The 22,348-nt window shown below is 39.6% G+C and overlaps 1 protein-coding gene across 1 annotated transcript in view; it reads right to left on the minus strand.

Moving 5' to 3' along the window:
* Positions 1 to 2,073: 2,073 nt before the first annotated feature.
* MACC1 (MET transcriptional regulator MACC1) overlaps positions 2,074 to 22,348 on the minus strand; it is a 64,902-nt gene continuing 44,627 nt past the window's right edge. Inside the window, exons 2-7 of the mRNA XM_037383835.1 lie at positions 20,963 to 21,116; positions 19,159 to 19,266; positions 16,072 to 16,186; positions 11,783 to 13,821; positions 9,286 to 9,474; positions 2,074 to 2,332 (exon numbers count right to left, since the gene is read on the minus strand). Coding sequence (XP_037239732.1) covers positions 2,117 to 2,332; positions 9,286 to 9,474; positions 11,783 to 13,821; positions 16,072 to 16,186; positions 19,159 to 19,266; positions 20,963 to 21,116 — 2,821 coding nt within the window. The 3' untranslated portion in view covers positions 2,074 to 2,116. The remainder of the gene's footprint in view (positions 2,333 to 9,285; positions 9,475 to 11,782; positions 13,822 to 16,071; positions 16,187 to 19,158; positions 19,267 to 20,962; positions 21,117 to 22,348) is intronic.

Below are 22,348 nucleotides of genomic sequence, written 5' to 3' on the forward strand. Positions count from 1 at the left end.
ACCTCAGAACCCTGGAAGTATGCAGTGGTACATTGTAAGTATAATTTTAAAGAATTTATTTTAATTTAATGCCTATTTTTAATATTTATAATTTTAATATTTGAACTTATCATTTTAACTTCAAAGAAGCCTATTCTAAAAGGAATCAGTATGCACCTTTTCCTTACCCTACAGCACAAAAGAGAAAGACAAAAGATACTTTTCCCCCTTTTTTGGAGCCTTCACTGCCTGCAAGGAGGAAGGAACAGCTAGTGTCTGCACTGAAGTACAGATAACAAGGGAATGTTATTTTATACTTTGTCTGCAGCTTTTTTTAAACCTGCACAAGGCAAGATATAAAATAGGTGCTAGCAGCTGACACAACTGGGACCTCTGATAATCGGACTCCTTTGTTTCCACCTTTCCTTGATCAGCAAAAACAGTTACTGTTCTGTGGGCTGAATTCCTCATTCTGTTGCAAATCAGGAGGAAGTCCACTGGAGCCAGATGACTTGCACACATGCTAATTCAGTCATCCCCTGATACTAAAAAGTCTTTTGGTGAGGGAGCTTTCTTATTACCAGAGCAAGTGCTCTTTTCTCAGCATCCTTCCTGAGCTATGCATGCTTTGGGAAAGCTTAATGAAAATAGAAAAGAAAGCAGGTTAGAGGAAAGGGGAGGGAAAGAAAAATGTGTAAATGCACTGTTTTGTTTTAAACCTCCTTCTTAGTAGAGATCAGCTAAGACAACAGTGGAAGCACAGATTCTGGACTGAAATGCTACTACTTTATAGTACTCCTGAAAGAATTTGGCTTTGTCTTCTCAACTGCAAGTGATGGCAGAAGCCAATTTTCTTTTCAGCTGGGTGTCATGAGTATTTGCTGATGTTTCTGAATGAATGTTGATCAAAGGTGCTCAAAATGGCTTTAAGCTTTTTAGATATACCACTTAAACTAAAAATATATTTAACAACTTATGTTAAAAAGGTATTTAAAGTTGGTTAGCCTGTAGCTATTTATTCAGCCTGTATTTTCTATTTATAATAAGCTACTCAGTAACTGAAAGATTTTTATTGATAGCACCTAAGTGGGGTTCTTTTTAGAACATATGACTAATGATAATTCATTGCTCCATAAATAAATGAATCTAAAAAGCAGCCCACTGTTACCTTTCTTCAGGAAAATAATTAGGCCATCACCAATATTCTTCAGTAAGGTAGAAGAAAATGATCAACAGAAGCAGGTGTGAGCTGCCTACAGCCCTACCTACAAAGTCACTCTTCCCTGTTTACCTCTTTAGTAAGAACAGAGTAGGAATAAGCAAATGATCAGAGGGATGGACAGTGTACACCAAGAAGGCTTCCTGAATGTTCCTGAATTTCCACTCAGCAGAATTTAGGCATATTTGCTGGAATTTAAACAAAACAAAACCAAAACAACAACAACAAAAACAAACAAACAAAACAAAAAAAAAAGACTCAAACCCTGTTAGGTTCTATCAACACACCAAACAAAATCAATCACCTTTAACCATTGCCTGTCTCTGTTCCAGTTTTCAAAAAACACACCAGAAGCTGTTTTGGAATGACTGAGTAGCACACACCTATTTTTCCAGGTGCAAATGCCCGTTTAATTCCTGTTTTGTGAGTTTTGTCCCAGCAGAGGATGAAAGAATCCTAAAGTTTTTTTCCTAGGCTAACCTGCACCTGTTGACTTAGAGTGGAAGTTTTTGGGCACCAATTGCAATAATGTATTAAATATTTAGATTTTAATACCTCACTGAAAACAATGTAAACCTATGTTTAAGAGGCTGAACTCAAACATGCATAGCTGTGTTTTTTTAAAACTTATCTCCACCTAGAAGTCAGTGCAATCATAAATTGTTAATTTTAGAAACGACCTTATAAGATTTAAGTCATTTTTGTTGATGTCACTAGTTTAATCCCCCATTCTTTTCTTATTTACTCAGTAGCCATTAACAAGCTCTGACCATCTGTGGCTGAGAACCATGAGGCTAGAACCAGCATCAACTCAGGTAAAGCAAACTGCATTTTGTCATGCTCTACAAGCATTACTGAAGCACAAATATCAGCATTACAGTTACCCAAGAGATTTTCTGAAAAAAATATATTGGTAGTCTATTCTTCTTCCTCCATTCTGGAGAAAGCACTTGCCCTTAACACCTCCATGCAGTTCACAAGAATCAATGTTCCAGTTAACTCTCGCCAATGTTTTGTTACTGGGTTTTTCATTTTATCCAAGGCTGATTGCAGGTCTTGTAAGACATCCCTGTAACTGTCTCCATAATGGGCAGCCCATGTGTACAGAAAGTCATATGCAGGTTTCCACATCATCTGAAAATAAGGGGAAAAAATGAAAAGATTTAGATGTAGAAATCTCATTATCAAGCAAAAAAACAGCAAATTCCTTCCAATGGTAGAAAAGCCATAGGGGAAAAAAAAAAGAAAAGTGTTTGATCCCTAGCTGCACTGAAACGCTTTATTATAAAAGGCATGCTGATATAAAAACTCCAGTAACCTTATGTAATTCATTTATATGAAACTCAAATTCTTAGAAGGATAAATAATGGAAAGATAAATCATCCACTCAGATGATTATCACCAGGTTGAAATATATCCCTGTCTGAAAGTATAATTCAAGAAACGGGTGCAGAAGGAAAACACTTTTCCCCCTTGGTCATTTTTGCAATGCATATACCCAGCTGCAGTTTCCCTATTTGGAGCTTGGCTGTGCTTTTGATGCTTCCTTTTGCCTTGTTAATCAACATCCTACTGTCCTTCTACTTAGCCTGGAACTTTTAGACATGTGCTTTACCTTTACAAAAATGCTTTTTAGTAACAGCAGCAGGAAGTTGGGTCAAACACCAACCAGAACTTAATCTGGCTGTTGTATAAAACACAATAAAAAAAAAAACTTTCTATAAATACATTAGCAACAAAAGGAGGGCTAAGGAGGATCTTTATCCTTTATTGGATGTGAGGGGAAACAGTGACAAAGGGTGAGGAAAAGGCTGAGGTATTTAGTGCCTCCTTTGCCTCAGTCTTTAATAGCAAGACCAGGTGTTCTCTAAGTACCCAGCCCCTGAGCTGGAAGACAGGGAAGGGGAGCAGAATGAAGCCCCCATAATCCAAGAGGAAAATGGTCAGCGACCTGCTACACCCTTAGACACACACAAGCTTATGGGGCCAAATGGGATCCACCCGAGTGTACTGATGGAGCTGGCAGAAGTGCTCACTGAGCTACTGTCCATCATTTATCAGCAGTCCTGGCTAACTGGGGAGATCACAGCTGACCAGATGTTAGCCAATGTGATGCCCACCTACAAGAAGAGCTGAAATGAGTATATGGGAAACTGCAGGCCTGAACTCGGTGCCAGGGAAGGTTATGGAGTACATCATCTTGAGTCTTATCACATGACATGTACAGGACAACCAGGTGATCAGGCCCAGTCAGCAGGGGTTTACAAAAGACAGGTCCTGTTTGACTAACCTGATTTCTTTCTATGACAAGGTGACCCACTTAGTGGATGAGGGAAAGGCTGTGGATGTTTTCTTCCTAGACTGTAGTAAAGCTTTTGACACCATTTCCTACAGGATTCTCCTGGAGAAACGGGCTGCTCAGGGCTTGGACAGGTGTACTCTACACTGAGTTAAAAGCTGGGTGGGTGGCGGAGCCCAGAGAATGGTGGTGAATGGAGCTCAACCCAGCTGGCGGCCGGTCACAAGCGGTGTTCCCCAGGGCTCAGCACTGGGGCCAGTCCTGTTTAATGTCTTTATCAATGATCTGGACAAGGGGATCGAGCACACCCTCAGTCAGTTTGCAGGTGACACCAAGCTGGGCGGTAGAGCTGATCTGCTGGAGGGCAGGAAGGCTCTGCAGAGGGGTCTGGGCAGGCTGGGCTGATGGCCGAGGCCACTGTGTGAGGTTCAACAAGGCCGAGTGCGGGTCCTGCACTTCGGTCACACCAGCCCCACGCTGCACTACAGGCTTGGGCAGGAGTGGTTTCTTATTAACCAGGGAGGTTTAGATTGTATATTAGGAAAAATTTCTTCACTGGAAGGGCTGTCAAGCACTGGAACAGGGTGCCCAGGGAAGTGTTGGAGTCACCATCCCTGGAGGTATTTAAAAGACGTGTAGGTGTGGCACTTGGAGACATGGTTTAGTGGTGGACTTGGCAGTCCTGGGTTAATAGCTGATTTCAATGATCTTATAGGTTTTTTCTGACCTAAATGATTTTGTGATTCTAAAATGATGTATCTATAAAATCTCTGTTCAAAATAAAAAAAGGAAAAAAATCACTCTATAACCAGGAGAGACAAAAGCTTTTATAATGAAATTTTTTAAATCAGGACATGTAACTTTAAAAGTGTCCTGCAAAAAACAAAGGAAATTAAAAGATAGGTTACCAGTGCTCCTTAGTTCAAACTTCAGTATGTTTATTTTATGCCAAACAAATATGGAGCAGATTCTTAGCAGGTGTAGTTTGTTATTAGTCTAGTGACGTTAATTAAGCTATGACAGCATGATTCAGATACCAAGGGGACTTACATCTTTCAAAGTGCTGATGTCCAGAGTAAGTTTGCTCAGTTTACAAACAAGAAGATTGTTTTCCCAGCTGCTGCTTTTCCAAAATTAACATGGGCTGCTATCCACTTTCTAGTTTCCCACTCCTCATTGGCAATGAAGAGTTTGCAAACAGCAATTGAGTTAGAAATTGTAGGAATGATCCACAAAGAAACTCATCACCTTCCTAAAAGGTTCTGGCATTTGCTGTTTTAACAGAAACACACTTATGTATAGCAATAAAAGCATACAGACTGATGCGTGCATAAAGTTATATCACATATATACAGACAGACAGAGAAGTGATTAGGAAGTCCAGATTCTCTTTTAATGGAAAGGCAGTTTTCCTGGTTCTGAAGGATAATTGATTTCCTCAATATAATCCTATTAATTTACAAATAATACACAACATGAAGCTTGATTTAAGCTTTATTTACTTGAACCCTTGAAGACTTGAGTAACAGGAATATTTCTTTGCTCGTAGTTCTGAGATTTTCTCCACATTTGGGCTAAGAACTCTCCATTTAACCCAAGACTGATTCTGTCATAGTTTCTGTAAACATTTCCTTCAACTTCTGCTGCCTTTCTCCCCATCCCCGAATAGAAAAAGCCATCAAAATCATATCCCCAGAAGCATGTCTCACAGTCTGATTAGTCTGGCTTCTGCCTTCAGTATAAGCCATAAAAAAGTCCCTATGCTTTCAGTGAAGTTTCTCATTTTAGATCTACAAAAGGGAAGGGTATCATCATTTACCCAAAACGAATGGTGCCTGCTTCTCGCTTTAAGCGAGTCTATCTTAAGTCATAGTCATAAGATTACAAAAAGAGGAAAGAAAAGTAATTTGGTGGTAGGTGGGAAGAAGGAGAGTAATGAATTCTTTCCTTTTATTATACAGGCTTTCTTGAAAAGGAAAGTGTTATTGTACTACTGTAAATACTAGATATTACAACATATTTTAATGAACTAAAGCAGCTCACTACTGTTTGTATTTATGCTGAGACCAGAAAGTTTCTGTATTCCTATTTTTAGCTTGATAACCAAGGTAGCCAACAAGTCTGGGTTTCCCAATACTCTGCTGCTGGCTATGCCTTTTCTCTGCCTCCTGCTTCCTTTTCTTATGTTCCAGTTAGACCAGGATATTTGAAGAATCAGGGTACAGCCTTCTGTCTTCACTAGAACGTGAATAGACAGTGAGCAGAAAAAGGTGCTGTGCTTTGACTTATGCTGAAGGTCAGGCTGACCCACTGCAATCAGACAATTGGATGAAATACGCCTAAAACACAAACTCTGTTTTCTTCTACTCTGTCACAACTGATTTTTTCGTGAGACAAAAGAAAAGGGGGGGGGGGGGGGGGAATCAAAAGCTTTATAACCTGGTCATCAGTGATGCACGATTCACTCAGCAATAATCCACTTACCACACTGAACTAACAGTGCAAAACAGGTTTCTAAGGCAGGTCCTTTCCCACATCCACATACTCTAATGCAATGGGTGAACTGAATTGCATTTGACATTCCTGAATTCTATCAAAGCAGATTCTCAGGCAAAATACTAATTCACTGCAGCATCCTGGGCAAGTATCACCTCAGGCTGCGTGAGTTTTCCTTCTGCTCCCACTGCCTCTGCTGAGTAGGTAATAATAATACCTATATCCTCTGTAAAGTGCTTTGGAATTTACTGATAAAAAGCACTTCAGAACTCCAGGCACCAATTCTATGTACCTCAGGTTGCCTCTGTGATCATCTGGGAGAAGATTTCTCCCACTAAGTAAAATATTAAATTTAAAAATAGAAACATGTTTCAACCAATCAGCTCTCTCGATGGTAGAACAGTCCTTGATGGGTAGTGAATTGATTAATGTTTTCAGATAATCCTCAATAATTAGTCAAAACTTACTACTCCCCCACCTTTGCTTGGTTTTCTGTTTTCACGCTAACTACTATTAATAAGAAAGTTTTTCCATTAGAAAAATCCAGGCTGGGATAAGATGGTTTCAATCAGGGGGGTTTTATACCTGCTAAGTAAATGTGATTATGAGCAATTATTCTGAAATTAGTCAGACTAATGCCAAACTTGTAACAGTGCTGGGGGCATCTCCACACAGGTATGAATTTAAACTGCATTAGCTACGTTTGTTCTGCATCCCTGCTGAACAACGTACACAAAACTTTATAAGCAGAATATTGCTTTCTGTGTGTAGAGGTTCAATTCACCAGAGCACTGAGAAGTTCAGAGCTCAGAAGAAAGCACTGAAATTCAGTAGAAAGTACTGAAATTTAAGGTTAGAGTCACAGGACACTGGGGATGCTGAGCGTTCACATGAGATACCAGTGCTAGAAACCTACTGTGCTTTGAACTCACACCTGTGTGGACCAATGCTATTACAAAGCTCACGTGAAACCAATAAATTCCCCATGGGCCCATTCTAAGCTTTGAGAAATTATATAAAAATACAGCAAAATTCCAAACTTTGATTGCTCATTGAATGTTCTTTTAAAAAAGCAAAATATACTCTATTATTGGCTCTTTTATGATGAATTTGACTGTACTATCTTTTGGCAACAGATGCTGTCACTGAAAGGCAGAGAATTTTGTGGGTGGTTTATCATAAAAATAGTGTAAAGAACTCCTGAAAGTAAAAGAATAGGGTGTATGAGGCAGAAGATGGGCTTCATGGAAATAGACATGTAAAATAATATTTTAAACATATTTTATATATTATTTTAATATATAAAAATAAATAGGTATGGTGCTGGAAAAAGAGTTTTCAGACTGTTTTAGTTGTGCTGTCTGTTAGCAAAGGAGAAAGCATTTCCCAATTGGGACCAGTAGAGTCACACATTGTTCAGGTCTGTAATTCCTTCTGTAGAAAGCTGGGGGGTTTGTCAGAAAAACAGAGAAAGCTTAAATGTCTAGGAAGTTAGACAAGTCACTGCATAACAGTAAAAAAATTAAATAAATAATGGAAATAAACAAGCATCCACACTTTGTTTGACTTTAGCATATTAGAATAAACTAGTGTAAAGCTAGAGAAAATAAGAGGGTGATTTTTTCACTAAAGGAGAGTAGTAGACTAGGAATTAGTAGAACTGACTGGTTTATGAGAAAAAAATTTACAGAGGAAGTTTCATCCCAGTACGTGTAATGTACTCAGAAAAACTAAAAAAAAGAAAACCCAAACCAAACCAAACAAATTACAAAAAAACAACCACAAAATAGCTCAAAGAGAAAAGGAAGATCAAAGGAGGAGGCAGTGTTTGCAAACAGCAATGACAGATAATTGTGCAGAACCTTGTAAGTAAATGTGTGGAATTTTGGTCAAATATTGTTTGGGGAAGGAGGACAGAGCATTCAAAGGGAATAAGAGGTGGTGGTTCACAATTAGAGCAGAAATTTCTTGATAGCTATCACCATGCAGATAAAACTGAGGTGAAAAACTCACTGGACTCAGGCTGTGGAAAGGAGGGTATGTTTGGCAGAGAACAGGAAGAATCAGCTACAGGGAAAGAAAAAGGGAGGGAAAAATTATCTTGAGTGGCTGTGAACCTGTGAATGGGAAATAGCGATTCCTTTGGTACTGAGAGGTGAGAGAGAAGGAATTCAGGCTGGGTCATGCGCATTACCTGCAATAATCAGGGGGTGATAGTACAGGCAGAGGGACAGTCAAACCTGAATGTGCTTAAGGCAGAAAGGTCAGCTTGAGCATCATTCAGCAGCACTTATAAAAGAGGCTGTTCAGGGTAAACCCCAGTCTGGAACCTAGAAGTCAGCAGCATATAACTCTGTGGGAAATAGTGGATCTACTGCATGCTTCAGTGTTTAAGTAAGAGTAAGAAACCACAGGAAGCAACTTGGCTGCCCAGGCAAAGGTGTGCCAGGAGCGCAGGCTGGCCCTCGGTTCAGAGGCATGGACGAGGGCCCACCCCAAGTCTTGTGGCACATGTGACATTGCATGGATGCCACGGGTACCTCTGGGCACCTCAAAAGGCACTAGAGAAATAATAAGGCACCTAAATTCCTCCTTAGATGCATATGCACTAAAACACATCTGAGAGGACAGCTTGGCTTTTATTTAGCACTCGTACGTCTGTATAAGCACAGTGCTTTACAAAGGGGAATAAATAGCATAACCTACCTGACAAACTATGAAATTAAAACATGGATTTGCCATGTTCACACAACAGGACAGAAATGGAATTGGTATCAGAGCTTCCAACCTTTCGTCACACTGCTTAAGCTAAATGATGACAAATATTACACAGGCACAGAAAAGCGTTGTTAATGGTGAAGGTAAGCTTCCTTTCAGTGGAAAGGGCAAAAGCTGTACTGAGGGTGATTTGAAGTGGTTCCTGCAAGGACTGGATGGTCTTGCTCACTGTGTCTGAAATGACAGCAGAGGAGTGAATAAGATTAACAAGTTAGACAGGAAATAAGGACTGAAAGTGGCCCCTGGGGTGGGAGTAAAGAGCTGAAGCTCAAGACAGATACCAGGACCTCCACAGCAAATTAATTTGGCACGATAACACTGAACAACCGGCCTTAACGTCTATCTAGATCATTGCAAGCAAAAGTTGGTGAGAATTCCTCTCATTAAAGGGCTTACACATTAAATAAGGAGGCCAAAGTGCAAAAGGAAAGAACCACACGAAGCAAGGAAGAACGGTCCCCAGCTGTGTGTGCTGAGGCGCAAGTGTGCACACACTGTTACACCAGAGCCTTACCTCCAGAGCTACCACTCCATTTTTCCCTCGGTGGGGTACTTCGTAAGCCTCAATTTGCTGCTTTGTGAGTCGGGCTAGCTTCTCTGCAAGCTCCCGCCAGTATTTGCCAAGCTTGACAGCTGAAGTCAAAATGATAGTGTCCTGGGTAAGACGCGCCACTAATCCCTGGCAATCTATTTTCAAAAGTGCCTGCAACAATAATTTTCATTAGCATTCCTTCACCAGTAATTACAAACAGAGCATTATCATTTGTTTTTATAGCACTATTCTGTATTTCAAAGCAGGGAGGAAGGCCTTTTGTCTGCCTTGTGTTCTTACAAATACGTAACTTTTTTTCCTAGGAAAAGATGTTGCCAACAGTTTCATAGGAAAACTGCCCATAAGTTTCAGAAGAAATTAAGCTGGCATTCAGCTGCTTCAGCATTCCAGTGTCAAATGGATCCTGCCAAACTGACAGATCCTGAAGGAAAATATGCTTCTCCAACAAAAATATTTGGGACATCAAATTTAGCATCTTAAATGTACAACATGAAAAAATTGAGAGCAGCATTATACTAAGGTGTGGTCCTTTGCTGCTCTTCTGAAAAATCATTGATTACACTGACCAGCACCTTTTGATTTACTCCTCCCACAGAACTGATAATTTGCTGACCATTAAGCAGAAATGCAAGCATAAAACTCTTTCCTCCCCCACACCAAACAAGCATTTAATAACAAACAAATTAAAATGGTTCCAGGAGTGAAACCCTGAGATGCAGATATGTTGCATTCTCCTTTCTTCATTTGTTTGGATAAGGGCTAATGAGAAAAATAGGTGGATTGTTGTTTTTTTCTTCTCCTTGAATTAACAGCAGAATGTTCCGTTGAAAACATTCACATTTTTAGTGAAAGATCAAGAGCAAAATCCAGAAGTTTTCCTTGGGTTTTAGATACCAATTTTCAATAAAGTATCAAGTATTTCTGTAGAAATTGGACATTTGTGTGATTTAATTGTAAAACATTTTTCCATAAAAATCCTCATTGCAAGCAGTAGAACTTTTGGTAAGCACAGTAGTGAGAAGCAGACTACAGCGTGCAGTACAGATCCCTCTATACTCTGGCAAAGTGGAGACTGAGTTGTACAATTTGCCTTGTGGTAATAATTAAGAATGCTATTAACCATAAAAATAGAATATTAAAAGTAATTAAATGCTAAATTTTGCCCAACTGACACAGATGATATCCAGTTTTAAGTCTAGCTTTACAAAGATGGACCTGCATTGGCACTTCATAGCTTAAAATCATGCGCATCTCAACAAAACAGGACATTTTGTTAATTTAATTATGCCCCACTTTTAGCCTAGTCTGTAACGAACTCTGTTTCACTGTATTCAATTAAAAGTTTGGATCATTTTCACCATTGCCTCCCCTCTTCACTTTTTCTACAGAGACATGGCAGATTAAACTATACTTCATACTTGCTGAGTTTTATTCCATGCAGTTTAATGCAGCCTTAAGAGTTGTAAGTGGCCACTGCTATCGACATTTCCTGAATCCTGCTGAAATTGCTGTCAGCATTTCAAAGAGGGTAGATGAGTTATGAGAAGTAAACCCTGATAAGGTTTACAATCAGGTAGTCAAAAGACTTTAGATGAAAGGCTACAATGTGAACTTTTAAACACCCATTTTTATAGCACTTTATTCTCATATCAAAAATTTGATTTTCTTCTGTCCCTCAACAGGCTGGTAAACTTTTCCATCAGAGCCAAGGAAAGTATTGAGTAATCATTAATTCCAAATCTATTTGTGCACAGATCCATAAGTAAACTAAGATAGTTAACAATGCAACCTATTACCTGGAAGCATTTAGAATAAAACCACTTTGATTCACATTGAACAGTACTGAATCACATAGAATTGCCCAGTGACTTAAAAGTGTGGCCCAGGAGAATATATACTGAAATGCAATATTGTCCTTAGGTCACTACAACATTGGCTATGAAGTTGTCACGTGTGGATAGAAAAATCTTGCCTTCAACATGTGGGTCGGGATTTTCTTGCTTTAAACATATGAAGCTAACTGAGACATGCACCTTAGGGTACACAAATATATATAAATAACCGAGGTTCCACACTATAAGGTTATTAAATACTTGACAATGGGAATGTGAACTGCTCAGGGAAGCAATTTACCACAATGACTTCCATGACAAAAGACAAAACTATTTCAGTCATAGCTGTTTAAAACCAAAAAAGTCAACTCAGTCAACCTACCAAATGAGCAAGGCTCCTGGAACATTTATAGAACACTCACTGTTTATAATTAATTCATCAAAGATTTATTTTTTATGAGAGTCTGAATGTGTCTTCCTCCTATAGGTGCCTACGATGTTTAGTAGTATGTTCAGGTTTGTAAAGATTCCTACAAGGGTGCTGGACCACGTTCACACATTATTATTATTGAGTAGTTTCTAGGAGGTGCATTCCTAATAACCAAGTTAGTTCATGCAATACTTACAACAATGAGCTCATAAAGAAACAGTCTTTTTTTTTTGTTAGCATGGCAGTCTTCTTTCATTCTCTTCACAACGTGCGCAACTCTCTCCGACTCTTTATCAGCATGTGCCTCATTAAAGTTATCCAAAGACATATGTGAATATCTCAGCACCTCAGCCAAAGCTCTCCAGTCATAAACACTCTCTGATACTGTAGACAGAACTACTGAGTAGATGTAAGTCAGTTTTTTGAATGGCAATGCAATTTGTTCAACAAGATTCCTGGTTGTTAGCTCACTGTCAGTAGTGTCCATAGCTTGTTCTTTGGAAATCACTTTTATGTTTTTGCAATGTACAAGACCAATCTTTCTTCTGAGAACTCCCACGTACCACTCTTTTATTTTAGTTTGTCCAATGGCTTTTACTTTGTCTTCACCAAGAAGTGCTATAGTGTCCCCTTTAAAATATTCTAGCAAATAGTCTATCTTATTTTGACGTAACACAGTTTTCAAAGCCACTCCATAAGTATTGACACTCAAAGTTTTATCTTGAAACTTTGGATATTTAACTGTTGGTATTAAAAGCCAAGGTGCAGACTTGATTTCTTTGCGGTTTTGTAAGTGCTTTGGCCTATTAATAACTCCACTTAATTTTGGAGCTGGATCAGGGGTCGTAACATGGAACTGCGTTACTTGGCTACTTTTTAAGACTTTAATTTGAACAAGAAAAACAAAGAAATGCATCTCCCTACATCCAAGCATGGAAAACAGGAATTGTTGGCGGACCATTTCACCTGTTTTCAGCTCCTCCTCTTTAATATTTTTGCTTTGGTCTTCCATCTTCACTTCAAAATCTGGATCACAGGATACCAAAGAAATGTTTAGATCTTGTGGCTTTTCAAGCAGAAACGTATGTTTTCCCCACAGCTGAAAGACAACAGGAGGCATATTTTTCCCCCCCTTTTTTATATCACAAATTGTGAGTTTTCCTGGAATGTAGTTATGACCAAAGACTGTAAAAACTGCTGTAAAAGATGGATGAATATATTTGGGGCCATAAATTCCAACTGAGACTGTTCTGTGAACATAATCCCAGACATTAGTTGCTGGAGGCTGGATTTTCTTTGCTTGTACAGCAATCACTGCATACATCACATGACTTAGGTCCGTTAACTTCACTTGTATGGTATCTTGATAGGTGTAGCAATTCTCTAGCTTCTTAAAAGGCCCTTCTTTATTGAAACTAAAAAGACACACTATATCACTCATAACTTGGCTGAGTGGATCATTCTTCACTTTAGCTGCAACTTTCACCTCGAGGAAAATGGCTTCCCTTGTGTTGAGGTTGCTCAGTGTAAGTTCTATCAGAGGACTTATGGTGCTAGACAGCTCATTGTTAAACGATGATGGAGGGTTAAGGATAGCCTTTAAACCAACTTCTTGGAATTCCCCAGGTAATACATGACCCACAGGGACATGAATGTTGATGTCCGAGTCAGGTAGCTGTACTGAACCCCCTTCATGATTCATTTTACAAACTACATGAATGTCTGCAGCTTGTGTTTGTGCCCATCCAGGACTATGGCTCATGGCTTCTAAATCTAGACAAGATCGGGTGAGTTGTCGGTGACTCAACCAAGCCACTTTGTAAGCTTCACGGTCACTTTGAAGCCATGTCATGTCTGAAGCTACAGTTTTTTGAGGTATTGTCTTGCGAGGATTAAATCTTTGGTTATCAACAATATCCAGGAAGTCAGAGACACTCTTGGATCGTCCAGATCTTCTTGCTGAAGTCTTTCTTAAAAGACAATCAATATCTAGCTCATCACCCGAGGAAGCCAAAGAATCACTGTTGCTAGAAACTTTAGAGAACAAATAGGGTTTTTCTTTTAAGATCGAAAGGTATTTTTTATTTTCATTTCTATTTGAGGCAGCTATGTCATGTACAAAAGGGTTGGAGGCTGACAGTTCATTCCAGAAAGGATTAGTCTTGGAAACAGCATGGGCGTGTCTGAATACATCAGGCCAGTCAATATCCAAATCCGATTTACTTTCATTGACATCTGTTTAAAAGAAAAAAACAGAAGCATTTCCTAAAGCATGGAGATTTGAGACATTCCATTAATTTCCAACTGATAGTCTGTTAAATTCACAGGTGACTAAATTTATCCTCCTAAAATACATATAGATCATTTATATATTTCTCATTCAGGTTTTTAGAGTGTATCAATATTGATTTCTAAGTGGCTTTAAGAATCTTGTTAATAGAAAGAGTCTAACAAGTCGGTGCTGAAGGATGTAAAGAGTCTTCTTTGAAGCACTGATCATCATCAACTCTTACAACTGTTAATTGGCATGCGCTAAGATCCCACAAGGTTTAAACCCTTACATTCCAGTAATCCTTGGCCTCTTACAAAATGCCATGGATTTCTTTCCTTTGTGTCTAACTCTCCGCAAAAATTAAACAATTACTGTTTCATTTTTCACTGTAGACAGCACAGATAAATGTATTATTCAGGATTCCTTTTCATGCTAGTGCACATGCATTTCATTGATAACAGTACTCTTACAATTTATCTCAGTGTGTGGAATTTGTTATACTAGCTTTCCATTAAAAAAACTGATTGGTATAATTTATGAGGTCTTGTACAATTTGAAATTTGGCAAGAAAAATGCTGATTTTTCTGAGATTGCATTTAAATAGACAAATAGGGTTGTATAAGTAATATTTATATATGATTTCTAATAAAAATTGTCATTATTAACAGTAACGTCTACCTGTTCTGAAGACAAGGTGTCCTTATATTTTATGTTAATAACTGTTCACAGAAACTGGTTTATAGGTTAAGACTCACACTCCTTGCAACAAAGTATCTGCAACTTCTTGTGCCAAGGGTTTCTATTACTCCAGTCTCCCATTATTTTTCTATATGCAGAGGTTATACCATCATTTCTTTGTACATCCTTGTGAAGAATTTTAATGTTAGAGGGAAAATTCAGCATTTCTATTCTTTCAGCATATCTATATCCTTCATTATTACACTTTCTATAGTACCTTCCATTTCCAAGGTTACTAATTATAGCTCAATTGCAAAAATGACAGTGTATTCAGCCACAAAAAGATATATTTAAAAAAAAACAACCAAGATGTTAGTACTTTTTGTTCGTTTCATTTGTCATGAATTGTGACAAAAAGCCAAAACTATGACTTTTTCCACAGTTCCTGAAAAATCCCAATTTGGAAGAACCAAAGTGGAATTTACCTGCTTCCCAGCTGCCCCTCTGCAAGGCTCTAGCACTGTCCTGACAAGAGCCTTCCAGGTGAGGTGCTGGGGTTGGGGGGGAGTGAGCCCAAAGGCAGCGAGCCCAGGGACAGCCTCCTCCCCCTTGGGCACCCAGCCTTGGTCAGAGCCACTAGATGGGGTTGGGCTGCATAGCACCAGCTGCAAAGTCCTTTTGCTCCTGCCTGCAGGCCAAAAGTTTTCCTTGCCCTTTGATGCTATTACAGTCAGATCATTATTATCTGTTAAAAAATAAATTCTTTAATCCCAAAAGAAATGTTAGGGGTTTGGGGTTTTTTCCCCATCCTAAAGGGCATGTTTCTACAGGAAAAGTCTGAGCAGAAAACTCTGGCAGAGCCTGAGTCATTAGGCTGGATGCTTTCTCATGCCAAGGTAACAGCACAGATTACTGGGGTGCAGGAAGTTAGTGAGGAAATAATTCCTGCTTCCCAACTCATACAGCAAGTGCCAGACTTTACGTCACTCACATCTGCTACTGGACAAAGGCTAAGAGAAGGCCTACCTTGTGGAGGGGAATGTTTTCTTAACTTCTGGGTTAAACTAGCAATGAGATTAAATAAACTTTGCAGAGCCTCCCAACTTTTAACCGGGCTAACTCCAAACTTAGCTGGCCTTCCTGGTTCTTAAAACCCTCAATTAACGTAGTTGGGCTGAGAATTTCTACTTCTCTTCCCCATCTTGACCCCCAGTAAGCATACCCTAAATAGCATTTATTCATGTAATGATTCCAGCCCTTCCTCCCAACCTGCCTGACCCATGTTTGCTATGGCAGGGGACAGAGGAACTTCTTTCATACGGTAGTAAGTTTCTCCTAGGGGACCTTGTGACAATCCCTTGTGTTCTGAGTCCAGGGACACCTTACAGTGACCTGAGTAGTGCAAAACACAAGCAATTAAAAAAAAAAGTGTACAGGGGTGTACGTAGGAGTTATCACTCCTGACACTACTGTTTTGCAGAAATAAAGACTTGAGGTGGAGAGCCTTAGTACAGAAAATAGTCAAACAGACATACTGTAGCTGGCTGCAGGGGTCCGGTCATCCACATCAATCAAAGTTCCCTCTGACCTGCTCCGTGGAATCTCTCTGCTGGTTAGGGAATCTGTTCCACTACTGGCAGTGTTTTCCTCCTAGGAAACAGTTAAATATATAAAGCATCAGCAAGTATGCAGTCTGAAAAAGGGAAACTGTTGAAAAATAACCGAGCTTTGCTCTTGTGATGTGACACAAATAAAAAAAAGTGTGTTATGGTTTATGAGTAAGTTTATGGACTCTGCCTGAGAGCATCACAATCCTGAGTGAGTCTTACTATCTAATTTTCAGCAAAAACAGCAGATGCTACAGCTGCAATACAATATGGTACCCGTCCATAGTGAAGTGCAATACATAATTAAACATCTTGCAGTTGGAACTAAGCCAATTGTACAATAACCTCTGTACAGAAGTTCTTGAATAAAAACTTCTTTTTAAAAAAGTAAACATCCTCACTCCTGTTTTCTGCTAAGTATTACTAGAATCCTTAAACTGGAAGAGCTAGATCTGTTCCTTCCTTTGCCAATTAACATTAAGTATTTTCAACCCTTTCAGCTTTATTATTCTTCCTATGTTCTTCCCTGAGACAACATCAGGTCAGAATTTCCTTTTATTCCGTACAAGAATGACTTAAATTACCCTTCCTTAGGGTCCATGCCAGCACAGCAACAGCCCAAGAGAGGACATTCAAGTCTCTCCTCTTCCTTGTTCGGTCTACAAGTGCTGGTTGGTTTTGACACAGTTTGCACATGGACTGGGCCACACGAGAGCTGTAAACCAGATGCTGTGGTTGAAAGAGAGAGTCCACAGCAAACCTATTGCAAAGGCAGGGCAGGAGGGGCATCCCTCTGAGGCAGGCAACAGGAGGATGAACTGCTCAAGGCACCAGTGCCTAATGCTGTGTTCAGCTGCACAGAGAGAGGAGTTGCAAGTCTTCAACGGAGTGTTGGGTATCCTACATGCTGAAGTTACCGTGTCCCAGAAACAGAAGCTGGAGGAAGTAAAATATTCGAGTCTTTTTGTGTACTCATTAAATTGGTGCTATAAACCAAGCAATCATTTAGTGACTTTCCCAGAATCTTCTCACTGATCCTATACATAATGGGGTATAAATGCTTATGGGAACAGATACATTAAGACATATGGTTAAAAAGAAAAGAAAACAAACAAGCAAACAAAAAAGACCACCAAAAAACGGGGGAGGCAGGGGGAGAGAAAGGGTTAAAATAAACCAGAAGTTTTTCTGACTCCATCCACAGGATACAATAGTCAGCTTTGTTCAAGAGTCTGAAACATTGCAGCCTGTTACCTCTGCAGCAGTAGCTGCAGCCTAAGTAGATCTCATTTTATCATGTTTAAAATGAGGGGGGTGGGGGGCAATGGGATATGCATTGGTCCTGCTTTTACTGTGGCTGTAAGAAAAAGAATTTCCAGTTACAGTTCTAGTAGGTGAGTTATGGGAAAAAGGAAGCATATCTTACATCAAAACATTACTGCATAGAAAGCCTGCTGTCTGTTTCCATTGCCATGGTTTAAGACTTTCTTTTTTCCACTGCAAATGTAAATTGGTACTTTTTGTTCTTCCCACAAGAGCTGCCTTCAGCTAATGGCAATCTGTTCAGGTGCTGATTTGCACTCAGGCAGGATGCAAGGCTGAGGTCAGACTAAGCTCAACTGTCACCCAGCCACTCCGCTATCACAGGGCTGTACGGACTTTCAGGTTCCTCTGTTACCAGAAGTCTCAGATGTAGGCCTTAGAAGTCCTGATTTCAGATAGCAGTGAAAGCTAGCCTCCAAGACTAATACTTTGCAGCTTTTGCTATTAATACCCCACCAGAACCAAACTGGGAACTAGAATACCTCCTTAATCCCAACATCATAATTCCAAGATCTGACATCCCACACCTGTATAAAAATACCACTATTCCCTCTGTTTCTGATAAAAGACAGTATCTTTGATAACATGTACCGATTCCTTCAAAGGAAATAAATTCTGCTTTGCTGCTGCATCTCAAAATGCCGAAAAAATGAACAAATTGTATGAACACGGAAGATTTTTATCCCAGCCTTCTACTTCAGGGATTGGGGAGGTTTAATCACACCAGCGTAGGGCATCCATAGTCTAAAATCCCAATAAATGTACAAAACCAAAGTCTACTTTTTACAATACCAGTGTATTTGTTACCAGCACTAATGTCTAACTGATGACTTATCAATCAATTGAAATATGAATCTAAGAATAGTTCTTTAAATAGTTAAACCACCCACAATTATTTCAGTAGCTGTTTGAAGTAGGAGGCAGCAATGATGCAGAAAGAGCACAAGAGTGCAAGTAGATGCACAGGGGCTAAAATAGGAAACCCATGGGGAAGGGGGAGGGAGAGAGAAAGAGAAAGAAAAACAATCTCTTTACACAGTGGGAGTATATTGACAGGGGCATGACAACAAGTTTGCATATGCAAGTTTTATAAACGCTAAGAATTTCTGCAAATAGAACAAGCCATTTCCTAAAAGTTCCCTCTGGGAACTCCTTAAAACATTCACCACTAGCCTGGCACAAAGACAGAAATGGTGGATGCTGAAAAGGAAAACCACTTTCAAAAATAAGCTCCCCCCTGCCTTGAAAGCATTCCTTGGTATGAGAGCATGATGAGGGAGCCCTTGTGACTGAGGCATATCTTCAGGCCAGCCAAGAAGAGGACGAGAGAAGGGGGGAGATTTAAACATTCCTGGGCAAAAGATGACCACATTTGGTCAGCATGTCAAGGGATGTGGGAAATTCTGGGGACAAACTGTACACATGCCATCGGGTACCGGGCAATGTGCCTCCTGAACAGTTACATGATCTGACACCAGAGCTGGGTCCCGTCTCTCCTGCGTCCCAGCCTTAGTGATCAGAATGCATAAATCCCTAGCACCTTCACAGACACTAGGAAAATAAGAAGATCTGATGCTCCCCCTTTTCCATGGGTACATTCTGTGATAAAATAGCATCCCAAATGAAACTTTCGATAGGACTATTAATTAAGAAATCTATTAATTAAGAACCCATCAAATCTAAAACACTTACCTGGACAAATCCAGACAAATGATCATTCACAAGAGAAGAGAGATGAATGCATGTGGGATATAAAGCTATGCTGATCTGTGGCAAAAGGAAAGGTATGAAACCTTTTTGCTGCAAAAAGAGGAAATTATGTATAGGAAGAATCAGAAGCTAAGCTTTTAATTTGCTGTAGGTACTGAGTAAGAAATATGTAAACTGACAAGTGCTTAATGGCACAAAGAATTATTTGACTGACGGCATGTCAGCTCACAGTGTGAAGTGAGCAGAGAATGAAGTGAAGAGGTTGGAAAGAGACCAGCTATGGCGATGACCAGTGACTGCTGAGGGATGTGGCATTTTTCTATATGAGGGCAAAGAAACAGTTTGCCAGGTGCACTCTGTGTTCAAGCCCAGAGTGTGCTGCTCAGCCCTTAAGAGCAGGGGACTCAGGACCCAGAGTGCTGCTGGCAGGCACATTCAGCACTGTAACAGGGGAAGCAAAATGCATTAGAGGAAGAAGAAAGTCTCAGGAAGAAAGTTCAGCTTCGCAGAAGTCAAGAGACAGATTTGCTGCAAATGGCATTTCTGCATGTGATGCCTCCAGAAATCTCTTCCAGGTCTTTCAAAATTCAAGACTCCCCCCACCCCCCCCCACCCCACCCCTCTACTGGAGAAAACATATCCTGATGTGCTTAAAATAGTGGCAAGGAAGAAAACTAAAAAAAAAGCTCTGCCCTCAAAAATGAGAGGGAACACATTCCTTTGTGTTTTTAAGGTATCAACATCTCAGAGCAAAACACTACCAATTTGTCTTTCATTCAACATTAACCCTGTTCAGCTGTCTTCAAGAGCAGGTTGTATTAACAGCAGAGGTCCCCTGTGGCAGTGTCTCCCCATGGACTCCTACTTGCCCCTTACACAAATAATGCTATTCAGCCATACCGTTATTCATAGTGATTTGCGGACTTTTTATCTAAAGGATGAAACTTATGCATTTGCAAAGACAAGACAAGCAACACAAGCAGGTGATGGAGATATGCCTTATTCCTCAGGCTCACTTTCAGCTGTCATGGGGAAAAATAACTTGCTAGTTATATAGCTTGGGTCGTTAGACTTACTTTACAAGTTTATTTCTGAAAAAGGAACAAGGTATATTCACCAGAATCTTAAATACATTGTTCCTGGTCTGAACAAATACTAAGTATACTGAACTATTTAAATTCTGTTAAATAGAAAAGGAATTCTAAACAGAAAACCATACACTGAAGAGATGGTTTCAGAGGGCACTACACAGCAGCATCAAATCAAAACCACTGCCCGTTCTCAGCTTTTAACATGTTTCTACACAAGCATTAGTTACAGTAATAGGTCATTTTTTAGCAGACCCTCTGTACTTGTGGCCTGGAACTGCTTTACACAGCTCAGAGTTTGGTGAGAGGCAGTTAGGCACAAGTTTACCAATCTTTGATTACAGGGCTGAACTGTGGTACTGTAGTTAGTGATTGTAAAGGAGAGCAAATGAAACCTTCAGTTGAACTGATAAAGTCTTTGACTTACTCCCTTAGCCTGGTGCATGTGAGGCAGTCAAGGAAATGCAACTGTATCTCATTCTGAACAGAGACAGAAATGGCTTTTAATGTTCAGCCGTGAGAGATCTCAACCCTATATTACCTATTTTACTAATACTCGGCAGTAAGAATATACTAAAGGTAATACTTTAGTATAACCCTGTTACTCGTCACTTTACCTATATGATAGAAGAGCATTTTCAATTGAAATATGTACTAGTTTATTCTGTTGTTAAGTAGTTGCCAAGTTTGATACTTACTTTTTCAAAGTTCTGAAGATTTATCACCCCATGGGAACTGGGAAGCCATTCACACTCCTTCCTGAAGGGTTTAAGCTTACTGCAGACCCAGCGTATGTCTACACTGCTGCTTGTAACTGATGTAATCGCTGCTCCTAATACTTCATTTAAGCTACTGTTAAAGGGTAGAGCTAGTAGTCTCAGCACAACAAAAATGGGATCTGAAGTGGGTCACCCTCTCAGTAGATTTCCACAAGTTCGCAAGTGGGTTTTTACAGTCTCTGCTCAGTTCTGCACAACCCAGAACTGACTGCTTTACAGCCCCGCTTGGGGAACACTCTGCAAGCAAAAATGACTATACTATAGGCACTCCCTTTACAAGGCAAGTCTCCTTCCTTCCAATCCACACAACTACGCTTCTAAAATTGCTTGTTGTAAGCGTGAGAGCTAGAGCATTTCTTTTCAATTATAAACTTTACATCTGGGTATATCGCTTTTCAGAAGACTCAAGAATATGTAGTGAAGTTTTGATGTTGTCTTTGGGGTTTCAGCTACCACTCTGAAATACTCCGTTGCTTCTCTTTGGCCTCAGGAAGAAAGAAATATGTTGCCTTCTACTTACATTGCTAAGTATCATTTTAAAGAACAGGAAATGGAGAGTAAAGATGTCACTAAAAAATGAATGAAAGGAGCCAACTTTGTACAACTGAATTGTAGTATTTCTTCTTTTTGCTGAACAGAGAAAGCTTTGCAAGTTTATTAGCTTAATTCTTCTATGAATTCATTTCCTTACCACCTCTCAAAAACCTCTAAAAACAATAACAGCTAAAAATCACACTGGATTCTCACTTATTGTATGTAACCCTACCTACTTTGGAAGCACAGTTGGTTTCTTGGCTTTTGGAGGTCCTACGAAACCACTTCTGGATCCTTCACAGAGATTGTAATACTACAAGTTATCACTGGCTGTGATACCAACAGTTATTCCTTCAAAATGGGTATTGAAAGCACTCTGTAAAGAACACCTTTTATTTAGCAGTTTTGTTAAGCAGTAATTTTCCATTTCTAGGTGCTGCAGGTGCTTCAATGCCACCATAATACACGCAACACTGAAGAGCAAAGGCAAAGCCTCTATGTACCGTGCTCTGCATGCAAACTACAGCCCTGCTGCCCATCCTTGGTTATTTTTAATGTTTGTTAGGATGAAACAAAAAACTCAACTGTCAACATTTTTGAACAACCTAAAGGAGTGGGAGCAACTGGGAATCTCAAAATCTCTGCTATTTATACCCTTGTGAACTATAGCTGTGATCACAGGTTTGTAAGTACAGCATGGCTCCAAAGTACTCAACATATGATTTTGTTACCCTGATTTCTTCTTCTTTTTCTATCAAATTAGACTTTTAC

This window comes from Falco rusticolus, chromosome 4 (assembly GCF_015220075.1).
Source record: "Falco rusticolus isolate bFalRus1 chromosome 4, bFalRus1.pri, whole genome shotgun sequence".
Lineage (NCBI taxonomy): Eukaryota > Metazoa > Chordata > Aves > Falconiformes > Falconidae > Falco > Falco rusticolus.